Genomic DNA, 24,362 nt, shown 5'->3' with positions numbered 1-24,362 from the left:
TGGCTCACTTGCAGATGCCACACTCCACGGAGCCCTTGCCACCACAGATGCTGGGGTCCTGCATCCGGTCCCGGCACTGGCACTCGCACTGGGGACGTATGCTCACGGTCACCGTGTCTGTGAAGCCCAGCGCCCGAATGACAAATGACTGCTCCTGGACACACTCTGTGGCCGTGACCTTCACCTGGAAGGTGACCTGTGTGGGGAACAACAGGGCGCAGGAGAGGTCAGGACCCGGCTTCCAGGCATGAAGGATGCAGGCCTCAGGGTCCCGAGAGGGAGTCGATGGAGGTTGGGGCAAGGGGAGAACGCTGAACGCTAGGGGTTTCTCTGGAACTTGGGACTAGAGATGAGAAAACGGTGAGATACTGGAGCAGGGCGGTAGCAGGCGCATGGGGCTCCCTGACCCGCCAACCCCGTCTCTGGTTGGGACCTGGGCCGGGGGGATGGTTCTTAGGATACTTTCTATCGCACAAGCATTCCAAAGGATTTTAAAATGACTTTGTAAAGAACATATACTTTGTCCCTAAGTCCAGCATGCTAAGGTGCCCGAATCCCACAGGAGGTCCTAAATTCTGAGTGCAGAATTGTGTTCTGACCTTGAATAAAGGGTCAAGATCATGCCTGGGAGGACGGAGTGGGACAGAGCATAGTCATTGGTGTTTCTGTCTTTCTCTCCCTCTCCATTCCTCTCTGAAATCAATAAAAATATATTTTTAAAAAGAGAGCAAAGGCACCCCCAAATCAATTTTAATGAATTTCCAGACAGTACATTAACAAAAAGCCGAAATGTCAGGAAAAATGTGTGTAAAAGAAGCAAGCAGCCAACCCCAGGATTGAGTAAATTCCCGTGTGGATCATGTAGGGCAAGAAGGAGATATTTTGGTAAAAATTCACAGGTAACATTTAGTAAGTAACGTTGGAAGAAATCCTCATGTCATGTTGTAAAATGTAATACAAGCAACTATTTTGCTAAATATTAGTTCACAACCAGTGAAAGAAAAATTTAATTGTTGTGGTCATAATAAATTTAAAATACGAGGAGGGAAGTAAGCCAGTGCTTATTTCTATTCATCTGCTTGGCCCATGCTTTAATGTTTTCAGCAAACAAACAAAACCATAAATCAGGAAAACCAACCCAGACGCGTAGTATGTGAAGGGAATGCCCTTCTCTGAGGGGACACGCTGTTCCAGCGTCTGCTCCCAGGGGGCGCTGCAGACCTCGCGGTCATTACGGCTACACTAGGGAAGTCTTCAGTGTTGATAACTAGGATGCTCCTGCCAAGGACGGTGCTAAGTGCCCCACCTGCTCCCCCTGAACAGGTAAGATATAAACTTACACCATTTCACCTCTGTGGGGATTTTAAAGGAAGGGAACTGGACCTCTGGTGGACCTTGGGCTCCTGCCCCTGACTTGTTCCTGAGCCCTTTCCTTTAACCTGGGTGCACTTCCTTCTAGCTGTCCCTGGGGGAATGTTGGGATGGAACCTCACCGGAACGTTGATCTGGACACCATCACAGTCCCCTCTAGGCTGGTTCATTTGCGAAACTCCGTTGCTGCAGAAGGAGTCGTAGGTGACTCTCAGGGTGTCGGGGAGGTTGTTATGATCCAGAAAGACTCTGGAGGAGAGTTTCTGTGGGCAAAGAGTGGCTGCTGATTAAGGAGGGCCGTTCTGCTATCCCCAGGCCTTTCCAGGCGATGGCTTTTGCACACCTTCCCATTTCGCATCCCTCTCCCTTCGCCCACAGGCACACTGAGAGCTGGGTAGGTGCTTGGTCCTGTGTTTGTGCAGCAAGTGTTGGGGTTACCAACACCACGGCCCTGCCCTCAAGACAGGCCAATGAGAGGACCAACATGGAGACTGACCACAACCCCATGAGAATAGGGGCTTGGCCATCCCACTCACCACTGAATCCCCAGTGCCCGGCACAGGTAGGAGTGGAAAACTATTTAAGTGCATGGGAGAGAGACAGAGAGAATGAGACAGAAAGACAGTCAGAGAGACAAAAAAAAGAGGGGGAGAAATAGAGAAATAGAAAGACAGAGTGGGGGTTGGGGGAGGGCAGAAAGATGGTGAATGAGCATCATTTCAGAAAATATGGGAACATCCACAGGCAGTGGCTGGGGTGCAGAAGGGCCCGTTTTGGGGGTACACGGCTCCAAGAGCATACAAGGAGCCATCAGAACCTCCTCAATGGGGCTCTAACTAAAGTCAATGGCTTCAGTGTTTATTGGGTGCTCCCGTGAGCTTGGCTCGGTGAGGCCATCAGGACCTTTGGCCATGAACCTGGGGTCCATGTTTCAGGAAAGGCACTGGTGAGGAGGGTCAGATGTGGCCCATACCACGCCATCAACACGATAGGACACAGCTGCCCTGTGGGAAGCCCAGGGTCAGTTTGTTCACAAGGCCCAAGGGTGTTGCCTGCAATGCACTCCTGTCCAGACCACCCTTTTATTGACCTGCAAGGGGGTGGCATCTGTGCTGAGTGCCTGGCCCCCAGCAAAGCACCCAGGGACTCACATTGTAGGCATCCTTAATGAGCTGGACCACGTTGCTGGAGTCTTCTGACAGCTCCCCAACCGCCGATTTGGGGATAATCTCTGTGAGCTTCTACAAGGCAAGAAGACCAGGTGGGTCACAGGTGGAACTCTGGGGCCATGGAAACCTCACATCTACTGGTTGGTAACATCTCAGAGGGTTCCTTCTTGCCTGTCAGATGATTCAAACTATCACCCCCTCCACCCGATTTCTTACAGTCTTCAGTTAAGACAGTGCATGGTCAGTGGTGTGCTGGTAAATTGTTAACATCGGGTTCTCAGGGGGAAAAACCCTGAGTTGTAGCATTTGCCAATTTCCTTGGTGTAAATACCCCACCTGGGTGGATTTCACACTACCGATATCACTGACCATCGAGCTGTGGAGAGATGTGGCTTAGACAGTGTTCCCACCACGCAGATATGACCGGCAGAAACAATCAGGGCATAGGTTATTGGAAATATGCCAAAGCAGGGGGTAGGGGGAAGTTTGGAGCATTTCAATGAGTTGATGTAATTCAATTTTAATAATGATCGTGTTAGGAATAATGTGGTAATCTGCTCTAGCAGGCCAGGGTCAGCTGGTTCAGCTATGTCTGTGGGTTAGCAGGCCCGAGCACCTATAATGCAGGCAGACCTGAGGCCAGCCTCCAGGGAACCTTTGGCCACTTCCTCCCACATACTCGCCTTAGCCTGGTTCAAGGGTCTCACCATCACTCATGGATGATTGCTCCCACACTTTGTCTTACAGAATTGATGGTTGGGTCCATTTCCTGCCTCAAAGGCCTGCTGTGACTCACCAGAGTGGAGTTCAGTCACCTCCATGGAGCTCACGAGGGCCGTTACAGCCTGGCCACCCACCCTCTCCAGCCTCCACCACCCACTCCCTCCCCCCCAGCTGTGGGTCTCTGCCGTGGTTTGAGAAAGCGGGACTAATCCACAACACTTGCTATGTTGAAGCAAAATGAAAATGTCAGAACCAATGCCAAGATGTACGCCACAAATACGCTAAATTTCAAGGGAAACCATCCTCTTTCATCCACACAGAAATATCATGTGGCAGAAAGAGGCCTCGAACTCCCTAACCACACCATGTTCATGCTCCTAAACCCACGGCCCCGCGTGGCCTCCTGCCCCAGACGCCCGCCCGGCACGCAGAAGCAGAACTCAGCCTGTGGCAACGCTGAAATAGCCGTATCCTGCCCTATTGCTCAAGACCTCAAGGCCACTTACTTCATAGGTTTTCACCATTTTCTTGGTTACAGCAAAGATGGGCTGGATGTTGTTTTCAGCCAGTTTATGTGCCAGCTGGCCCACGGACGGGTAGTCCTGAAGAGGAGACACCAGTCAGGTAGCCCAAGGCCAAGCAGGCAGCCCAGGCCAACCACCCACACCACGCAGCAGAGGTGACTGCGCGGGGCCCAGAGGCTGAGCCCGTCCACGTGCTGTCCATGGAGCTCTTCCGAATGATATTGACAAATGCATAAAATAGCAGGATTCAGAGGGTAACCAGTTATATTAAAACACAGTTAAGAATGTTGACACTGAGCCCAACGATAACTTGCAAGAAGGGCTCTTAGTGTAACCGGGCTCAAATTTAAAAACAGAACCTAGAAGCCATTACTGAACAGGAGCCTTTCATGCATGACACACTTCAGGGAGAAACGTGTACTAAACTGCCTACGTCTTTTTTTTAAAAAAAAATTCATCTTTATTATTGAAAATATTACAGATGATCCTCTTTTTCCCCCACTGACCCCCTCCTGCCTGCACTGCGCTCCTGCCATCGGAGGCAGTCCTCATAAAGAAGCTCCTGGAGTTGTGTTTCAACTAGTTGGACTGAGACTTTCCAGGTCCAATTGGCGCTACACGGTTAGATCCCCATTAGCATCTTCCCTGACCAATCAGAGTGGCTCCATTCTGACCAATCAGGATAGTGCTTTTTGGACCAATCAAACTGTGAGGATTTGGAATCCTCATTTGCCTGAGAAGGAACCAATCAATGATCAGGGGCAGGGACTTCTCTCTATATAAGTCAGCTCCCCTCTAGACTGGTTCGGAGGCATTTTCCCTTTCCACCAAAGACTGTGTTTCCCTGTGTCGAGCTGCTAACACTTGAGCAGCGCGGAGCCACTCAGCAGACTGGACCACTGCGAACTGGAGCAGAGCAGAGATGTCTAGCCTGAGGGGTGCCAAGCTGCAACACCAGGGCTGAGGGGCCACCCTGGGCAACCTCACAGTCATGCTTTTTCATAATTGAGCTGTTTGCATGTGGTGATTCCCGTTGGCATGGAATTGGCACCGACAACCATCCGTTGACATGAAAATGTTAAACATGTGGCGTGCTTTTGATCAGTGCCCTAAAGAAGAAACCTAACGGCCAGTCACCACTCCCCGATGTGCAACGTAGAGACGAGAGTGAACATAATATTGGAGTCTCTGTGCTTGTGCGGTGCAGGGAATCCCTCTGACTTCTATCAGGGGCAAAACCTCACCCGCCACCCCCAGCATGGGGCATCTTATTTTCATAAATGAGGGACAGTCTCAGTTTCAGACAGAGGTTCACCAGAACCTCAGGTGATGTCTCTTTCCTGTTCAAGTTGTGGACCCCTGAAATCTACCCACCAACACCCTCCCCTGCAGTCTATAGGGCGGCTCTGGGTAGAGATCGCCTGAGTTGTACCATCTCAGAGGTGCTTCGCAGCGCCCAGAGTTTATGATTTCAGGGTGCAGAGCATCATTCTCAGCAGGCCAGGTGAAAGGTGGTGGCTCATGCCCGTGATGCACCCCCCTTTCCCACCCCTCTGACTCTCCAGATGTGTTCTCTCAGCTGGCCTGGAGTGACCTTGGTCTCTGGTCTCCCTGGATAGATCTATAGACACTCCTGGACTTCCCCTTTCAGCCTAGTGTTTCTTCTGCAGTCCCTTGTGCTATGTCCCCTCCCAACAAGGACCCCAGGGGAGGGGCACTCACAAACTCGTTGCTTCTTTTGTACATGCTGTCCTCCAGGTGGCAGTGGCCATCGTTGGGGGTCAGGATGGCTCCCAGCTTCCCATCGCCTGCAAAGTGGAAGCCATCGTCCGTGGCGAACACCAGCAGCCGCGTGACATTGCGCCAGCCAATTTCCTTCTGAGAAAGAGAAGGCGGGGTTACCTGCCTTGGTTTCCTCCGTGGGGCCCTCACAGAGGAGAGTTGACAAAGTGCTGTGCCCCCCTCCCCCCGGGGGGTTTCCAGATGGGATGACCCAGAGGCAGGACCCAGGCCAGGACCAGCTTCTCAACTCGGGTCCAGGCTCCAGTGCCTGGGGCTGGAGGTACATCTCTATAATGACAAGTTCCCAAATGCCCAGTGAATGTGTGGGACAGACACTGAGGGGACTGCAATGCCTGTTTATATGAAAACACGTAGTCCTCTGAGGCCCAATCAGTGCAGACCTGAGCCTAAATCCGAAGGAACTATTCCCAAAGAGGAAAAGAAAATACTCGTAGAAATGTGTATCACAACGTAAAAACACTGCAGACACAAAGAGCAAAGAACTCAAGGGCCCCGAAACGGGAGATGAGTCAGGCACATTCGCCACACGCGTGTGTCATCACAGTGACATCACACGCAAACGATGTGTGTGCCTGCGACGCAGGGACAATCCGCAGAGAAGCTGGAGGATTGGAAGCCAGTTTGCAAAGGATCGGGACTGAGTGGTTAAAAACATGGGGCCGGAGGTATTGTACTATTTACATCATAAATCCAGTGAGTGGGCCAACGAGGCAGGACTCCGCAGGCGAGCGGGCAGCCAGGGGCAGGGGAGGCCACTGGGGGAGGGACAGGCCAGACATGGCCGCCTAAGCCACAGGACATGGTAGAACCTCAGAGGACGCCCCTTATTTTCCGAGGGGCAGAGGTTGGGGGTGATTCTGCTCCAGGAACCACCAGGATCTGACTGCTCCGTGGTCTTACAAGATCCTTTGCTTATATTTAGGCTTGAGAAGATGTTCCCCACACCACAACTAATAGTGACATTTCTGGGTGACTGGAGGGTGCCCTAAGGTGCTCAAGGTGAAGGTGGCTCCTGTGGCTGTGGGACTGAGGTCCCCATCAGGAAGATCCAGGGACGGGGCAGGGACAGGGCCTTACCAGGCAGGCTGCGACCTGCATCATGGCATCCAGCCCGCCCTCAGGGGCGTCCAGGTTCCCAGAGATCAGCTGCTTCCCGACCTCTGTCTGGAACTGGTTGGAGTTGTCCGTGAGCTTCAGCACATGCTTGAAGGCAAACGGGGGCTGGCACTCCTTCTCCTTGTTGGGGCACGGGTTCCGGAGCTTCTCGGGGTGCGTGTTGACAAAGGGGAGCACTGTCTTGTCCACAAAGGACCCGAAGCCTGAGGGATAGCAGGGGTAAGTGCGGGAGGCAGAGGTGGCACCAGGTGGTGGGAGGAGGTGGGAGGACAGGGCCACAAGCCCATGGGGCAGGGGAGGGTGGAAGGGGGGGGCATAAGGGTGGAAGGGCCTCGGTTTCCCTACTTGGTACAGAGTGGGGGAGAAGGTAAGATCGCCCGTGGGGTGTGTGTGTCCAAGTGTGTGCACATGTGTAATTAGTGTGTGTGTGTCCCCACATATGGAGACAACCGCCCGGAGGCGGGCAGAGATGAGGGTGGGACGTTCCATTTCCCTCACAGACATGCACTTTGTAAACGAGTCCCTGCTTGTCAAGCGCTGAGACCCCTTGGCCCGGAGGTCAGGGCTGTGTGTGTGTGTGTGTGTGGTTATTTCATTAACACTGTGATTACTCTGCAGTCTATATACATTTGTGATCTTTAGTTTTTTAATAACTAGCACTGTAGGACTATTGTCTTTCAAACATATTGAAGAACAAACAAAAGGAGATGGAGAGAGAGGAGAGGGAGGGAGGGGCAGTGTCAGGAGATCCGGCCCCTGGTATGGCCTTGGTGAGGATGCAAACAGGGACACTGCATGAAGCCCCCAGCACCTGTCCCTCAGGACGTGGGTGGGAGGAGGGGTGTGGGCAGCAGGGCCAGCCAAGATTCTAGGCAGGACTCAGTGGGTTGACCTCACCAATGCGGCCAGACTCGGTGATTTCGTTGAGGGCCCGGAGGAGGTCACCCCCCAGCTTCTTGACGTTGATGAGGTCATCAAGCATGGAGTAGGACAGGTCCATCAGGTAGTACAAGTCGATGGGGTAGCCCTTGGCGCGCCGGAAGGTCACATTGAACACAGCCTCCTGACCTGCCGTGCGGATGGGAGAGAGTGAGGGGCAAGTCGGTTTGGGCAAAGCTGGTGTAAATGGTTACTCGGGCTGCTGGCTGTGGGCCTTATCAGAACCTTTACTCAACCAGGAGTACCTGGCCTTCTGAGAGGGGAATAGAAGGGTGTTTTCCAGGTGATTTTTTCCTCCTTTTTACAAAGAACACAGAACACAGGGCTGAAAGACACCCGGGTCCCCAGCCACAGAACCCCAGTCCGAACCAAGCCTACCTGGTCTCAGGTGGAGCATCACTCTCTGTGGGAACAGCTGCTTCTGGCCCCCCTGCTGGTTCTCCGTGGTCTCAGCGAGGCTTCTGGGGTCCATGATGTCATCGGCTGCACAGCCCTTAGACAGCAGCTGTACCCTCGTGTCACAGCGAACGGAGTCGGGCTCCCCTGGCCTGGAGAAGTTCTGGGAGGGGAGTCACGAAGAAGGAGGAGAAATAGGGGGGGGCCACGCTGTGGGCGTTGTGTGAGGCTGACCTGCAGGGTCACTTGAAGAGGCTGACCCTCCTCGTTTGCTCTGGCACTCAAGACAAGCATCCTGCCCTAACTGGTTTGGCTCAGTGGATAGAGCGTCGGCCTGCGGACTGAAAGGTCCCAGGTTCGATTCCGGTCAAGGGCATGTACCTTGGTTGCGGGCACATCCCCAGTGGGGGTTGTGCAGGAGGCAGCTGGTCAATGTTTCTCTCTCATCGATGTTTCTAACTCTCTATCCCTCTCCCTTCCTCTCTGTAAAAAATCAATAACATATATATATATAAAAAAAAAGACAAGCATCCTTATGATACAGGGCTGAGGTGGGGAGCTGGACAGTCCCCGGGGAGACACCCATCTCCGATAGCTTCTCCGTGAGGCTCCCAGACCACATCAGAGTGTGGGGGCAGTCAGTCGGCCACTGCCTCCAGCAGCAGCCCACATGGGGCCTGTCCTGACCTAGCACAGCCTGCCTCTCTGGTTAGCCTCCAAGATGCCCTAGGACAGGGGTCGGGCCTGTCTGTCTGTCTCTCTGTGAGTCAGCCACCCTGAGACCTGTTCACAGAGGTTCTGCTCCTGTACCGCTAGGAAAGGGCCTGGGAGGGTCCTGGGCGCCTGCAGTTCCAGAGGCAGAGAAAGGGGGTCCAGCCTGGGAGGTGGAAGGACTGGCCAGGAAGGAAGCTCTTACCGGCTTCAGGCACCAGGCGCAGCCAGGCCCCGACTCGACGCAGTCCCGGCAGGTGTTGACCTTGTACTTGTTGCACTCCTGGGAGAGGACTGGGGGCGAGATGAGACCGGCGCTGTCTCATCAAAGCCGGTTGGCACAAGGGGCTGCTATCATGGACGGGGTGGACAAATGACCAAGCCCGCTAGCAGGGTGTGGAAGGAGAAGGAGGGATAGCAGAAGCACCAGGAAGGGTGGGATCAACCAGGGGGGTGTGTCTGCCAGGATCCAGGGAGGGACTCCTGGGGCTTGGCGGGCAGGACCCATCATTCCTGACGAGGAATGTCCCACAGAACTCACCAGGCCCGAGGAGGAGCAGAGCCCACAGGGTGAGCAGCAGGGCGTGCTGACGCAGCATTTCCTGTGGAGGGACGGGTCTCAGGGACAGGTCCTCACACCCAGAGTCTGGGGCTGACCACCCACGGAGCCCTCCCACACGAGCCTGGAGATGCAGAGCCAGGAGGCCCTGTCCCTGCTGCGGGAGGCGTTTGGCATCTGGACGAGGCCAGCACAGGCCTGTCTTCGTGACTGCCCTGCAAGGCAGCTATCAGACCCCTGACCTGCCGGGCCTCCAAGGATGAGCAGAGAGGGGGCCTCATGCCAGTAGCACACATGGGTCCACTTGTACTTGTCCACCCACACCACACAAGTGCACACAGGTGCACACATGCACGTACAAACCCCCATACCCATCACATCATCATATGCATGTTCACACAGAGAACACACATGAGCCATACACCACACACATGCATACATGTGTGCACACACCCACACATCACAAACAAATGCATACCTACCACACACACACTTGGTGCCACACACCCTGGGTCAGGGCCGCGGGGCCCTTTGTTCTCCCTGAGTCCTCAGTGAACTGAGCTCGGAGCAGAGACTCGGGAGGCCCAGCCTCGGGCAGGTGGCGGCAGCAGAGAAGGCGCTCTGCACCTGGGGTGCTCCTGCACTGAGGAGCGAGGGAGGGCTATGCAGAGCCGCGACCCGCCTGTCCAAGGCACGAGCTGTAGCTGGCCATTATTTTGCTTTCCTTGATGTACACCTGCTGTCTTTACAAACCCAGTGCCAGGGGGAGGCGCGGACAGGGCATCGAGGAAAGTGGCTCATGCAGTGGTCACTGCTGATGCTCCCAGAGGCACCGTGTGGCTGCGGGGTCGGAGGCCTGGCCTTCTAGTTCTGTTCTGGTTCTCGGAGGCAGAGGCAGGGCCTTCTCGCCCACCGCCCACCGGGCAGGGGCCAGAAAAGGGACGTCGTGGGGGCTGCAGACCCAGCCTGGACACAAAGCAGCAATGACCCTTCAGAACACCAGGGAGGGAGACTGGGCTTCCTGGGTGGGTGGCCTCCAGGTCTGAGAACCCTTCAGCTGACTGTGACCTTTTATCTGACACCAAGGAAGCCGAGAAGGTGCTGAGAAGCCGGCAGCCAGGAGGTGGCAGGCAGGAAGGAGCTGTTCTTTATCAGAAGCAAACATCAACACAGCTCACCCTGGAGGTAATGCAAATGTCAGATGCTCTCCCCGGGGCGGGCCTCTGAGGTTCCTGGGGTGCCCTGCCGCCAACACCCTGCCTCCAGGTGGTGGTGGGCCTCCAGGGAGGCCTCAGAGCCCCCAGTCGGTGTGGGTCTACCCAGGCTGGCAGAGGCCCAACCCAGAGCCCACCTATCTGTTCTGGGGCCTGCGTGGCTCCTGCTGTGGCCTGTAGGGCTCTGAGAGCATGTGGTCCCTGCTGTAGGTCTCGGGGTGCACCCTGTGAGTGGATCCTGCCCTCCCCACTCCTCTCCCACCCTGCCCAAGTTCCTGTCTTTTTGAGGCTCCCCACCAAGGTTATACTCAGGACCCAGAAATGTCAAAGCAGAACCCTTGATTCTTCCAGAACGGGTGGAAAGCAGAACTCCTGCTTCTCTGGCTTCCTGGGCCACAGCAGTGGCCAGCCTGAGAAGCGGTTTCGGTTCACTCTGGGCCCCCCATTTGTGGACTCCCAATCATGGGCCCTGGGGCTCAGGCCAAGGCTGTTCTCAGCTCTCCATCTGGGCACCCCAAAGTTTGGCGGCTGGACTGGTGCCTGAGTGTGCCCACTGAACGCTCAGCTGACTGCACTGCCCCGGGGTGCAAGGTCCAGTCGACCCCAGGATAGCACCCCACTTCTGAGGCTGAGGCAGCTCCAAGCAGAGGACAGTGAGTCCCCTCCCCAAGCGTCCCATCCATGCTGTGGTCTGGCGAGGTGAACGGATCCCCCCAGGTCTGGGGCAGGACCTGCAAATGCAGCTCTGCCCTCCCTCCTGAGGCCACAGACCTGAACCTCCAAATATTCACCACAACCAGCTTGTATACTCCCCGGGTCCTCGCACAGGGAAACTGAGGTCCGAGCAGCAGCAGGACCTGGGCACGGTTTGGCTCAGTGCACTTCCTCCCACAGTGAGGGGAGTGCACCTTGGTTAGGGCAGGGCCCACAGGCCACAAGGTCCTGACCTTGACCACAGGAAGCCAGGCAGGGGTGGGTAGGGGGGCTGCCCTCTCCCCAGTGTTACTTCTAATTTCCTGCAGCACAGGACGGCCACTGTGGATGCCTCACCCCAACCCACAGGCGAGTGGGAACAGGACACCTGCCACATGGTGGCTCTGGGCGCTCAGAGGGCAGATGGAGGGAAGGAGGCGGATTGCGGAGCCCAGGAGTCAGCCCTCCTCTCAGCGGTGGGCAAGCTGGGCCAGGCAGGACGCTCCTCATGGGACCTCGGAGCGCAGGCCCACACTGGCTGTGCATGGCAGCCAGAACCAGACCTCAGAGGCCAGGGCCTTGCCTGAATCCGGGTTGTGGACACACAGAGACCAAGCCCTCCTCCGGGCGTTGCCAGGAGTCAGCCCTCCTCTCAGCGGTGGGCAAGCTGGGCCAGGCAGGACGCTCCTCACGGGACCTCGGGGCGCAGGCCCACACTGGCTGTGCATGGCAGCCAGAAGCAGACCTCAGAGGCCAGGGCCTTGCCTGAATCAGGTTGTAGACACACAGAGACCAAGCCCTCCTCCGGGCGTTATTCTGAGGCTGCCTCAGCAGGCGTAGTGCCCCAGCCTGGGTGGCAGGCCTGCCTCAGCAGCTCACTCTGCCTCAGTTTCCTCTGTGTGACTGGAGAGGACAGGCTTGGATAGTGATCATGTGTAGAGCGGCCTCGGCACCTGGCACCCAAGGGCCCTGGACTCGCAAGGACAGCCGGCGGGAGAATGAGCAGGTGAGTGGGAGGCCCAGGCTGAGCCAAGGAGAGAGGGCAGGGCCGGGGGAAGCAGGGCACAGGCTCCAGCCAGGCCACCTGAGCCTAGGCCTGTAGAGCTCATGCCAGAGGTGGTCCTCTGATGGGCAGCCCCTTGCCACCCTTCTTCTGCCAGAGGCCTGAGTGCCCTCCCACCAGCCAGGCCGCAATCTCTCTGGATCCAGAAAGCACCCCTCACCAAGACTCAAGGTGCAAAACCCTAAGTTAGGCGTTTTGAGAAACCCCAGGCCCCACTGGCCAGTGAGGACCTGGACCCTGCCCACCAGGAGAGAGATGGCACAATCGAGGGAAACTGTAGGAGGTGGTGTCCCCAAGTCCTCTGTACCAGCCAGCTTCCCCAGAGCCCGGGCCCGGCGCCCTCCCTTCCACACCCCATGAATGCAGCTACAGGGGGTCCTCCCTCCCCACAAACAAAGCGCCAGTCGGGTTCTGAGATGCAGAAGGAGCATCAGAAGGAACACACACTCCTTCCAAATCATACTCACTCACATGAAAAAATATCCATATTTGGTAAATGACAGACGAAAAAGGGAACATTAGAAGAGAAATACAACTTTGGGCAAGAAGCAGGGGGAAGCACCACGTTTGAGTCAGGATGAGAAGCTGGTGTCGGTTCAGGCTTCCCGTCAAAGACGGAGGCTCTGCCAGAGTACGAACCCTCAGATGAGGCCACTCGGGGTGCCACAGCCACACTGACTGTTAGCACTTGCCCTGAGAGCTTGCCCTTGACTGCTGGGGTCAGAGAATAAGCCCTCCTGAGTGCTAGCTGACAAGAGACCACAAACCAAGTGACAGGGAGCTGTGAGCAGAGATGACGCTCTGGGGAGGAGAGTGAGAAGGAAGAGAAGGCAGGGGTCCCTCTTCGCCCAGGTGGATAGGTCAGGGTTGTTTTATGGAGAAGAAAAGCAAACATCTGCAATGGGTTTTAAAGAGGCCTCAGCCTTTTAAAATCAAAGACAGAGAGTCAGCATGGGATCTGTTTTATCTGCTTTATCCTATATAATAAAAGGCTAATATGCAAATCAACTGAACAGTGGAATGACCAGTTGCTATGACGTGCACAGACCACCAGGGGGAGTGCCACTCAGCCAGAAGCCCTGAGGCGGGCTCATAGCTGGTGAGCGCAGCGGCAGTGGCGGGAGCCTCTCCAGCCTCCACAGCAGTGCTAAGGATGTCCGACCACGGGGAGCAGGCCTAAGCTGGCAGTCAGACATCCCCCGAGGGCTCCCACACTGTGAGAGGGCGCAGGCCAGGCTGAGGGACACCCCTCCCCCCTCCGCCCAAGTGCATGAATTTTGTGCACCGGGCCTCTAGTATAAACATAAGAGAGACTGGACAGGGCTCACCTCCAGCGGGGGCAGGGACACACCACCCTGGATTACAGAGGTCCAGACTGATCCAGGGACAAAAAGGGCACAGGATGGAGGAGGACGCAGCCTACAGTCCTCCCAAACTCCAGCCCCACGAAGACATCGTCCAAGTTGCAGGGACATTGTCACAGCTATTAATTTCACCATTGGTGATGTAGGAGAGCAGGAATTTGAAGGAACACAGTTTCTGACCTAATGGAATAAAACAAGACCCCCCCCCCTAACACACATTAATTAGAAATTTTAAAATGCTGCTGATTATCTCTTAAGTCAGCAATTTCTCACCTTTTACTTTTTTTTTTTTTATCTCATGGCACACATAAACTAATTACTAACTTTCTGTGTTTCACCAATATATATATATATTTTTGCTGATCTGACAGAAAAAAAAGGTATAATTTTGACTCAGTCACACCAGGTGGCTATTGTTGTGTTGGCTGTTGTTATTTTTAAATTTGACAATCTAAGGGAATGAGGTCAGAGCCCCTGACTAAATAGTTGGGTGTTGCAAGTTTTTTCTTGCAAGTGTGCCGCAATACACCGGCTGAAAATCGCTGTCTTAAAGAGGAAATCAAACATATCTATACCAGCAGATACTGTAGACAAGGAGGTGACGCAAACATCCTCTGCAGGGCGGTGATGCCCTCTGTGCCCCTTGGGGACGTGAAGCCGATGCCCTAGGTGCCCTAATTGTGAACATGAAGGAAGGAAAATTCACTTCCAGGGCCAGAGGATCCAGAAGTGAGAGAAAGAGCAGCAGAGCTATGGAACGGAGGCAGGAAGCACACAGACAAGGATGGAAATGGGTGAATCAGAAAACAAACACAAAGGCAAAAACTGCGAGTCACACTGAAACCCATTTCCTGGGGAAAAGCAATAAAGTGGGTCACCTGGAAGGGGAACATGTCTGGCGGCAGCCGAGGAACTTTGAAAGGGAGAGTCAGGCCAACGGGGGAGTGTCGTTTACTGGGCGCTAAACGCACTACAAGCTTTGAGAATGGCGTCTGGGAGATCCTGGTGAAGGTGTGTGTCCCCGCAGGGTGAAGAGGGAGCCTCCGCAGGCGCTGAGCAGGAACACACCAGCCCCCAGGCAGCCTGCTCACCGAGCACCACACACCCAGAGCCAGGCGACTGTCAAGAACACGCCCCGCTCAACACAGGCATGTTAAGTCCGTTTCAGGAAATAAAGTGATAGAAGAAATAAATGAATGTGTATTTTACCATAAGGAAGCCTAAGCTTAAAACTTAAGGGGAAAAAGGTCAAGAAGATAGATGACTCTAAAACAACAAATGGGTACATTAAAAATTTGAATGGATGGAAATATTTAATTACTATCTAATGCAAAAGGTGAATGGTGCCCTGACCTGGTGGCTCCATTGGTTGGAGTGTCATCCGTACACCAAAAGGTTGTGGGCTTGATTCTTGGTCAAGGCACATACCTAGGTTGTGGGTTCGACCCCTGATCAGGATACGTGAGGAAGGTAACCGATCAATGTTTCTTTCTCATTTCTCTCTCTCTCTCTCTCTCTCTCTCTCTCTCTCTCTCCCCCTCTCTCTCCTTCCACTCTCTCTAAAAAGCAATGGAAATAATATCCTCGGGTAAGACTTAACAACAACAAAATGAGTGGTAATCTTCCTCTCCAATGACAAAAAGTCCAATACCCCATAGTTCCTCAAGGAAAGGCACCTGGTCAGTAACTGGTTGAAAGTCACCCTGCTTAGTGGTCAGGTAATGAGATTTCTTGTCTCGCTATCAAATGGCAAATGTGTTGAACATTTCTGACACTCGCCCAATAGAACCGGTGCAGCAATTAGAACGTGTGAATGACTCGGTTTTCACGGTAAGAACTGACTGTGGGAAACCAGCAAAAGTAAGTTCGCAAGCTCTGCCCAGGTTTCTCTCTCTGGGTGGTGCAATTAGAAGTATTTTCCATTTTCTTCATTATGTCTGCTCGTATTTTCCAAACTTTCTACGGTCAGCGTTTATAACGGTTTAAGAAATACCCGTTCATCTGAGAAAATCCAAACTCTGGTGGCGGAGGAAATTGTCCCGAAGTTTCTGTTCCTACTGCCAACACTTCTGAGGACGGTTACTCCCTGGTGGCGGGAAGAACTGAGACGCTGACGTCCGGCCCTCTCTGCTGGAACACAGGCTTGTAGATGGTTCATTCACTCACTCACTCGCTCACTCATTCATTCTCTGAACAAACGCTTGCTGGTCTCTTCTCCAACACTGCCTCCCAGATTCTGGAATTCTGCCCTCTGCTGAGACCTCAACACATCCCATCCCCACACTCCCACCGAATGTCCATCACACTCAGAGGCCTCTGCTCTCCAAAGCCGAAGCACAGCCGCATCCACACTGTCTAAAATGCTGCTCCCGTGGGCTGACTCTGCGAGTGCCCCAGCCCCAGAGGCACTGGGAGAGAACCCGGGCCCCTGCTCGGGGTTCTCCCAGGTGGCCCAATGCTCGCAGAAGCACCAGAGTAGCCTGCTGTCCCCACGGCTCCTCCCAGGCAGGAGCCCTGGCTTGGTGAGGTCTTGATGTCATTGAGGCTGGCCTTAGACCAGTGGTTCTCAACCTTGGCTGCACATTAGAATCACCTGGGAATCTTTTTAAAATCCTGATTTCTGGGCCTCATCCTCCGGAAATTCTGTGTCTTTGTTACTAATGTTGTGGCCCCACCCCATAACAAAGAAACAGAATTTCCGGAGGATGAGGCCCAGAAATCAGGATTTTAAAAAGATTCCCAGGTGATTCTAATGTGCAGCCAAGGTTGAGAACCACTGCCTTAGACGCTGCCTTAGCTCCTCAGCCACCAGAAAACCCTTCAGACTGTTATCCTCGTAATTAGCTAGTTAATATCAACTCAGGAAAGAAAGTAAAGGGAAGTGAGACACTGTGGGCATGGTCACCTGGGAAGCTTCACCAGGAAGCCACAGCCTCACACAGCATTGTTCCTCCAAGAGATTAACGCCCCTGCCCTCCCCCATCCGGTACTGGATTTTAGGGGGAAAGGGGAGATGGGCACATACACAGTAGAAGTCAAGGTGGAGCAGGGGGAGTACGTGCCTGCCAGTCTAGCCTGGGGAACAATGGAGTGGCTAGGGGGTGGGCCCCATCAGAAGTGCATGAAATCTTGGAAAGTTAAAATCCCCAAAGAGTTCCTTCTCTCCTGCTTGCTCTCGTTCTTGCTCTTTTGCTCCCTGATCCACACTCACTAGAGTGCTCACCTGTTTCTTTTTCATCGCCATGTGGCCGTAAGTAACTCCAAGGCCCCTGGCCATGGGGCTCCCACATGCAATGGAGTGCAGCTGGGAACACAAGCTGAGCTAGCCAGATGCTGGATTGGACTGTGTTTTCATATGGAACAGGAACTCTGGGCTGAGCCCTTAATTCTGGATCTGCTGAAGACAACATTTCCATAGCGAGACAAACAGAGATGGGACCTTGGAGGGGAATCCCCTTAATTTTACGTCATCAAATAAAGCTTTCCGCAAAACCCCATCCTCTCGTGGGGGCCTCAGGAAATTCTTTTCCTCGCAGCACCCCAAGAACCCCACTTCCACCGATAACAAGACTGCTTCTAGCTGCAGCCCAGGGTGCAATGCTCCCAGGTGACACTCTGTCCGGAAGCTTCCAGGACAGTGGAGTCATGCTACATGGGCACAGAGGTCACTGCATCTCAGAGTGGCTGGATCTGAGCATCCAAAAGACCCGAATCACACCCCAACCCCACATCTCCTGCCAAAGGGAAAGAGGTGTGACTCGCTCTGTGACACCTCCTGGGTGAAGGGCGGTGGCTGTGGGAGGCCTGGCATGCAGGGATGGGGAGCACAGCAGACACGGCCAGTCTGCAGGGGAGCTTCTGCCAGTGGGCAGTGGTTCTTGCCCAGATAGCCACTCAGGACTGTGGACCTCACAGGAACAAGACTGGGCATTGCCCACAGCACCACCCTGTTGGCTACACTCGGCCAACGTAGTATGACTCCACCGCACTGGAAGCTTCCGGAGAGAGGGTCGCCTGGGAGCGTTGCACCCTGGGCTGCATCTACCAGGGGATAAACTGTGCCTGCTCCCCATTCCACACAGTGGCTTCAAGAGGGTCAGTCCCTTCCCCAAGCTACAAAGCCACATCAGCCAGACCCCAGGGTTGACACTCTCAAACCTACACTCAGCAGCTGAGTGACTATGGACAGGCCATCTCAGCCCTTCCAGCCTCAGTTTCCTCCCTTGTTAAAGAGAACCGAAGACCTCGAGGTCTCTGGAGGAAGAGGGAATTTTGCCTGCAGAAGGCTTTCCAACTTGAGTTGAAACATCAATGTTTCTTAGGTTTCTGACCTGCCCTGTAGAGTTTTGACTTGCTAGGTCTCTCAACTGCATTGAGCCAATTCCTAAAAATAAAAAAATAAATCTCTCTGCACACACACACACACACACACGCACACGCACACACGCACACACACGCACACACACGCACACATGCTCTCGTCCTATTGGTGCTGTTTCTCTAGAGAACCCTGGCTGCTGCAGATCCCAAGATATATGTCCAGTTTTAGAAAAACTTGCTAGAGGTGTTTTTAACAACCACGGAGCTGAGGGAAGCCAACTGCACCGCGGTTTCCTGCTCCGCAGGTTCTGGAGGCTGCGAGGGCACTTCTGAGCCCCCTTCTCTCCCCCCCCCTAATCAGAGCTGTGGGCTGTGGCATCACAGCTCCCCCAGAGCTGAGATGAGCCCACGTGACACCCTTCTCAGACCTGGGAGCTGGGGTCTGCCTGCTCCCTAACTCCCCTGGGCCTTGCTACCTGGCCGCTGGGAGGGTGAGTGGCCCAGACACCTTCAGCTTTCAGAGGAGGGAGCCCTGGGCCAAAACAGGAAGTTCTGCCCAGGTCACAGACTGGGAGCTCCAGGACCTGGCTGTGCCTGCCAGGCCTCTCCTCCCAGCACCATGTCACCAAGACGCCCACCAGCCAATAATAGAAGCGAATGGCAACCACCAACCTGTCAAGGACCCCCGCTCCGCCCACAGCCCTCCCTGTTCTGAGAAAAGGTGTTGGGGGGCTCTTTCCTGCCTCTCCAAGCACAGAACAGCACCCCTCTCACCTCTGGTCCAGCTGCCATAGCTGAATGCAGAATCCTGCAAGCCCAGCTTTGTGGGAAGCCCACGTGTAGGGAGGAGGCCCAGCCCTCGCAGCCAGTGCAGGTGACAGGCGGCCTGTGTTGTACGAGCGAGTGGGGTCTCCAGATCACAGGGCCCACTGAGACCCAGGGCCCCGCCCCCGCCCAGATGCTTGCTTCCCTTTGGTGTGTTTAGAGCGTTTAGGCAGATGCTCTTGAACAGGGTCCCAGCCCCATGGTCATATGCAGGGTCTGGGGTAAGATGACGACAAATTCAACATTTTCATTTTAGGTCCAGTTTGTGCAAAGGAAAACAGACAGTGAGCCCCTGACCGGGTCTGCCTGGTGGCTGTCACCCAGACATCACCCAAAGATTGCCCAGCGATGGGCAGAGAGGCCTCTGAAGGGAGGGTTCTCAGCATGGCCAGGCTCCCCATCCTCTGGGTGAACACAGCGTTATCAACGCCTTGCAGGCAGTGTCCTTATCTGCAAAATGGAGCCAGCTGCCCATGACACTGCCTCAGGTGGGACTGTGGGACGCTCACAAAGCGACAGGTGAGCAGAAAGGTGAGCCCTTCAGACATGATCCACAGAGCTGGCCGGGGCCCGAGTCACATGGTATCACCACGGGCTTGGTACTGCCCCATCCATAGGCAAGTACCTGTTCACAACCCTGTTCACTGTGGAGCTCGGCCTGGGCCTGAGTGGAACCTGCCGGAGAAAGACCAGCTTGTACCACACAGGCCGCCTGTCACCTGTACTGGCTGCGAGGGCTGGGCCTCCTGGGTGAACACAGCGTTATCAACGCCTTGCAGGCAGTGTCCTTATCTGCAAAATGGAGCCAGCTGCCCATGACACTGCCTCAGGTGGGACTGTGGGACGCTCACAAAGCGACAGGTGAGCAGAAAGGTGAGCCCTTCAGACATGATCCACAGAGCTGGCCGGGGCCCGAGTCACATGGTATCACCACGGGCTTGGTACTGCCCCATCCATAGGCAAGTACCTGTTCACAACCCTGTTCACTGTGGAGCTCGGCCTGGGCCTGAGTGGAACCTGCCGGAGAAAGACCAGCTTGTACCACACAGGCCGCCTGTCACCTGCACTGGCTGCGAGGGCTGGGCCTCCTCCCTACACGTGGGCTTCCCACAAAGCTGGGCTTGCAGGATTCTGCATTCAGCGATGGCAGCTGGACCAGAGGTGAGAGGGGTGCTGTTCTGTGCTTGGAGAGGCAGGAAAGAGCCCCCCAGCACCTTTTCTCAGAACAGGGAGGTCTGTGGGTGGAACGGGGGTCCTTGTCAGGTTGGTGGTTTCCATTAGAAAGACCAGCATTAGAAAGACCAGCCTGGACACATCAGCCTCTTGTCCACGTGTCCCTCACACCTGCTCAGAAGCGACCTTTGATCAGAGAGTCAGTTGGAATTTAAACTACAGGCTGGCCCAGCCCAGCCCTCCCATTTCACAGATGGGAGGCCAAGCGGCCTGCTCATGTCACACTCTCCCTGGGTGCAAACGGGCCCCTCCCATCCCCTGGACAGCGGCCGCCTCTTCTGCAGAACTCGGCAAGGCACTGGGCTGCCCCTTCTTCCCCCACGAAATCTCCAGGTAGTAACTGCCCCTCCAGGAGACTGGTTTAGGCATCCCACACCTAATGCCTGTCTCCCTAAAACTCACTGTCACCCATCACTTTCACATCCTCAGTCCTGAGCTTGTGAAACTTTGAGAATCCAAGAGAAGTGACAGACCCACCACCTAGAAAATACACCACACACGCAAACACACCTCACACATATTTACACACACATACACACTCATAATACACGCTCCCCCATACTCCCATACCCCCATACCCCCATACATCCACATTTAGACACACATACTCACACCACACACACTAACACACTCCTTCACATGTACCTACACTCACTCATACACACACCACAAATTCACATTCCCCCTCATATACACACACCAAACATAACACATTCACACTCAGACACACACACAGCCTCTGCGGAGGAAAGACCAGCCCAGGCAACGTGGAGGCGTGAGGAGAGGAGGGGGACTGACTCAGGCAGGAAGAGGAAGGCACAGCTGGTGAGGCCCCACTCCCCTCCCACACAGCCCAGCCTTGCCCAGTGCTGCACCCACCAGCCGGGGGGGGGGGTCTTCCCTGCCCCCACCTCCTTCTGGCTCTGCCAGCCTCGCAGCCCTCATTTTGGGGCTCAGCAAGTGTCTATGGCTGTTGGAAGACCCTAGACCCAGATGCCGAGGACTGGGGCTGTGCCGGTCCTCTCGCCATGCTGGGTCCCGTCCTCTTCAGTCACAGACGTTCCCAGCCTCCGCTAGCTCTGCCTGCGGTGGGCACCGCACCCCTCATTGGATCTCAGTGACAGGAGGCCTGGGGTGGATGATCCCAGGGCAGGCAAGAGGGAGCAAGGCTGCCAGGGCCCCTCCAGGGCTGGACCCCCTGGAGCTGCTTCCCCTGGGAAAGGCTATGGCCACTCTCCAGGGAAGAGCCACAGAAAGACCAGCATTAGAAAGACCACCCTGGACACATCTGTTCACTCACCCCGCTTGATGTCCTGGAGATGTGGCAGGGCGTCCGGTGGGCTGGCAGGGGCCTCTGCCCGCTCTTGACCGGGCTGGTTTTGTGGCACGTCTGGGAGGACCCTGGCCAGCCAAGACTTGGATGTTGAAGGCACAAGGCTTCCTCTTCTACAGCAGCAATAGGGAGGAAGTAGTTACATGTGGGCGATTGCACCACATGTGGCCCATGAAACCCAGCCCCGCTGCTCTACACGGGCTCCCCAGGGGGGATGTCAGAGGAACACACTTACAAGCCAGATGATGGGATGTGCCATTCATTGTGCAAGTCGTGGTGAGAAGCAGAGATAAGGAAAGGAGGCGCAATTACTGGGAAGAGGGGCCCCTGGTGGCACGGAGGGACTCAGCCACATACAGAGGAGGTCTCCGCTGTGCCCTCCAGGGAACAGAGAACCGCAGAGGGAGTGCCTAGGAGAGGGGGCCTGGCCTGCGACCGAGCACCCAGTGAGGAGAGTGCCTCCATCATTGAAGAAGCAAACAGGGGTGCTGGGAAAAAGAACTTGCTTATGGAAATAAAAAAGGTTTACACGAGTCAAAGAACAGGACAAAGGCTGGAGAGCGAATCAGAGAGCGGGATGAGAGATCAGCTGAGGGGCACAAGGAGATGGGAAGAGGAAGGCACGTCCCTCTGTCTGTGGATGCCCAAAGTCCACGTGACCACAGGAGTCCAGGGGAAGGAAGAGTGAACAGAGAGGAGGAGACGCTCAGACAACAACAAAAGAGCCAGAGCTAAGAGAGGACCCAGGTTAAGAGTCTCTGCAGGCCCTAGGGAGGGAGGGAGAAGGTCTTGTTACTAGGTTTATCCCGAGGCTGTCACAGGACATCAAAGACAGCAAGGAAATTTCACAGGGTGAGGGACTCATTTCGCTCAGCATGATACCCTCTAGGTCCATCCGTGTTGTTGTGAATGACCTATTCACATAGTTTTGATGCTATTTCCTAAGGACAGTGACCCAGACTGTGTTGTGCTAAGAACACAGCTGCTTCCTTCCTGTGATCATTGGCTCACAAAGGGAGCTGGGCCTGAACTCCAGATGACCTTCCCTGAGAAGCAGAAGACTACACTCAAGTCCGCTGTGACACCCTAGAGTAGCGGTTCTCAACCTGTGGGTCGCGACCCCTTTGGTGTTCGAACGACCCTTTCACAGGGGTCGCCTAAGACCATCCTGCATATCAGATATTTACATTACGAGTCATAACAGTAGCAACATTACAGTTATGAAGTAGCAACGAAAATAATTTTATGGTTGGGTCACAACATGAGGAACTGTATTTAAAGGGCCAGAAGGTTGAGAACCACTGCTTTAGAGTTACGTGTTGAAATATCCCAGATGATATGATATGACGTTTTTTATTTGCTTCCAAATAATTGAGTGGGGAGGGATGGGGGACAGTGGGGGAGGGGTGTAAAGGAAACAAGATAGGCCATGAGTTAATCATTATTAAAGCAGATGTTGGGGGCATTCGGGCATATTAAACTATTCTGTCAACTCTTATATATGTGTGAAATTTTCTGTAGTAAATTTAAAAAAGAACTTTATATATTTTATTGATTTTAGAGAGGAAGGGAGAGGGAGAGAGAGATAGGAACATCAATGATGAGAGAGAGTCATTGATCGGCTGCCTCCTGCACGTCCCCTTCGGGGGATGGAGCCGGCTACCTGGCATATGCCCTGACCAGGAATCAAACCCTGAGCACCTGGTTTATAGGTCAGTGATCAACCACTGAGCCACACCAGCCGGGCTGGAAAAGAACTTTAAAAAGAGGTATAAAGTTGTTTAGTTTTGCAAGATGGAAAAGTTCTAGAGATTGGTTGCACAGCAGTGTGAGTATACTTAACAATACTGATTGTGCGCTTAAAAATGCTAAAGATGATTAAATGGTTAAATTTACTTTATGCATATTTTATCACAATTAAAAAGAAAAAGGAAGTGTACGAAATGCTATTTATCAGGCAACCTGCTGAAAGAGACACCGCAGGCTGGGGAGAGATTTCAGGGACAAGGCTTGCATAGGGAAGCCAGGGACGGGTGAGATTTGGGGCAGGATTCTGGAATAACCTTTTCCCCCAAGTCAGCCAAGTGCCAGGAAATTCCCTTTGCTGTCACTGTCACTTAGGTCTTCCAGAACACGCACTGTATTTCTCCAGGCATCACTGAGGAAGCCCTGAGCCTGGCCGACACTGAGCTGGATCCCGGGAGGCCGCACAGCCCAAGCCCTCAGAACATCACGGCCCAGTCAGGAGACGAGTGCGTCTGATACAGGCAGATGGAAGGGGTCCCCGGGAGAGTAATCCAGGTGTGGTGGGGGCAGGGGGCAGCCAGGAGGGCGGCTCCGAGAGGCAGGCTGTTTTCATCTTCTTGCTGAACACAGGCCTGGCACCTTGGTCCTACTGCCCACCCAGCCATGTGTCAACGGCAAACAGCCCGAAAGCTTGGGAAGGAGGCTCCCTCGTGATGGATGGAAGATCGGAAGTATTTTCATAACGGAGACTGTGAAGCAAGGGGACCCAGGCTCACTTCACAGAGATTCTCCGGGGTGGGGAGTGGGGGGTTGGCACCAGTCAATGCTGGGAGGAGGGTGGGAGAGAGTCAGACCCCGCAACCCATAATGCTGTGCTGGTGGGTGCTGGTGGACTGAGTGAGCTGGGAAAACCGGTGTTGAGCCTGGTGTCCAGCTCCCCGCTCCCCCTCCCTCCTCCCCCATCCCCCAAAAGGCAGAAAGCAATCTCACCTGGGGTGACCGAGGGCATTCAGGTGAAGGGAGGCTGCTGGCAGCGCTTTCCCAGCTCTCAGCTCCTCCCTCTCACACCTTCACTCTTGGGCCTCTGTGCCAGCTTCCCTCCCAGCTGGCCTGCAAATTCTCCCAGCCACTCAACCCTCCTCTTTCTCAGAAACTCCCCATCGTTGCTTTTTTAAAAAAGTTTCTTCCCACTAGTAACTTCCTCCTGCAATGTGAGTTCAACTGTTGCACCCTTTGCCACTTTGCAGAGGCAGAGGGTGG

General features: G+C 54.5%; 1 protein-coding gene across 1 annotated transcript in view; it reads right to left on the bottom strand.

The window, feature by feature from the left end:
• The window catches only part of ITGB2 (integrin, beta 2 (complement component 3 receptor 3 and 4 subunit)), a 27,689-nt gene extending 3,388 nt beyond the window's left edge, over positions 1–24,301 (bottom strand). The window contains exons 1-12 of the mRNA XM_005878929.2: positions 24,093–24,301; positions 21,324–21,469; positions 9,294–9,354; positions 8,958–9,046; positions 8,024–8,204; positions 7,604–7,774; positions 6,668–6,909; positions 5,510–5,665; positions 3,770–3,865; positions 2,523–2,612; positions 1,494–1,634; positions 9–196 (exon numbers count right to left, since the gene is read on the bottom strand). Of these exons, the coding sequence (XP_005878991.1) occupies positions 9–196; positions 1,494–1,634; positions 2,523–2,612; positions 3,770–3,865; positions 5,510–5,665; positions 6,668–6,909; positions 7,604–7,774; positions 8,024–8,204; positions 8,958–9,046; positions 9,294–9,354; positions 21,324–21,469; positions 24,093–24,111 (1,580 nt within the window). The 5' untranslated portion in view covers positions 24,112–24,301. The remainder of the gene's footprint in view (positions 1–8; positions 197–1,493; positions 1,635–2,522; positions 2,613–3,769; positions 3,866–5,509; positions 5,666–6,667; positions 6,910–7,603; positions 7,775–8,023; positions 8,205–8,957; positions 9,047–9,293; positions 9,355–21,323; positions 21,470–24,092) is intronic.
• Positions 24,302–24,362: the final 61 nt, after the last annotated feature.

The sequence above is a fragment of the Myotis brandtii genome, unplaced genomic scaffold (genome assembly GCF_000412655.1).
Source record: "Myotis brandtii unplaced genomic scaffold, ASM41265v1 scaffold577, whole genome shotgun sequence".
NCBI classification, from domain to species: Eukaryota; Metazoa; Chordata; class Mammalia; order Chiroptera; family Vespertilionidae; genus Myotis; species Myotis brandtii.
The sequence above is the reverse complement of the archived record's forward strand: the minus strand, read 5'-3'. Positions and strand labels throughout refer to the sequence as shown.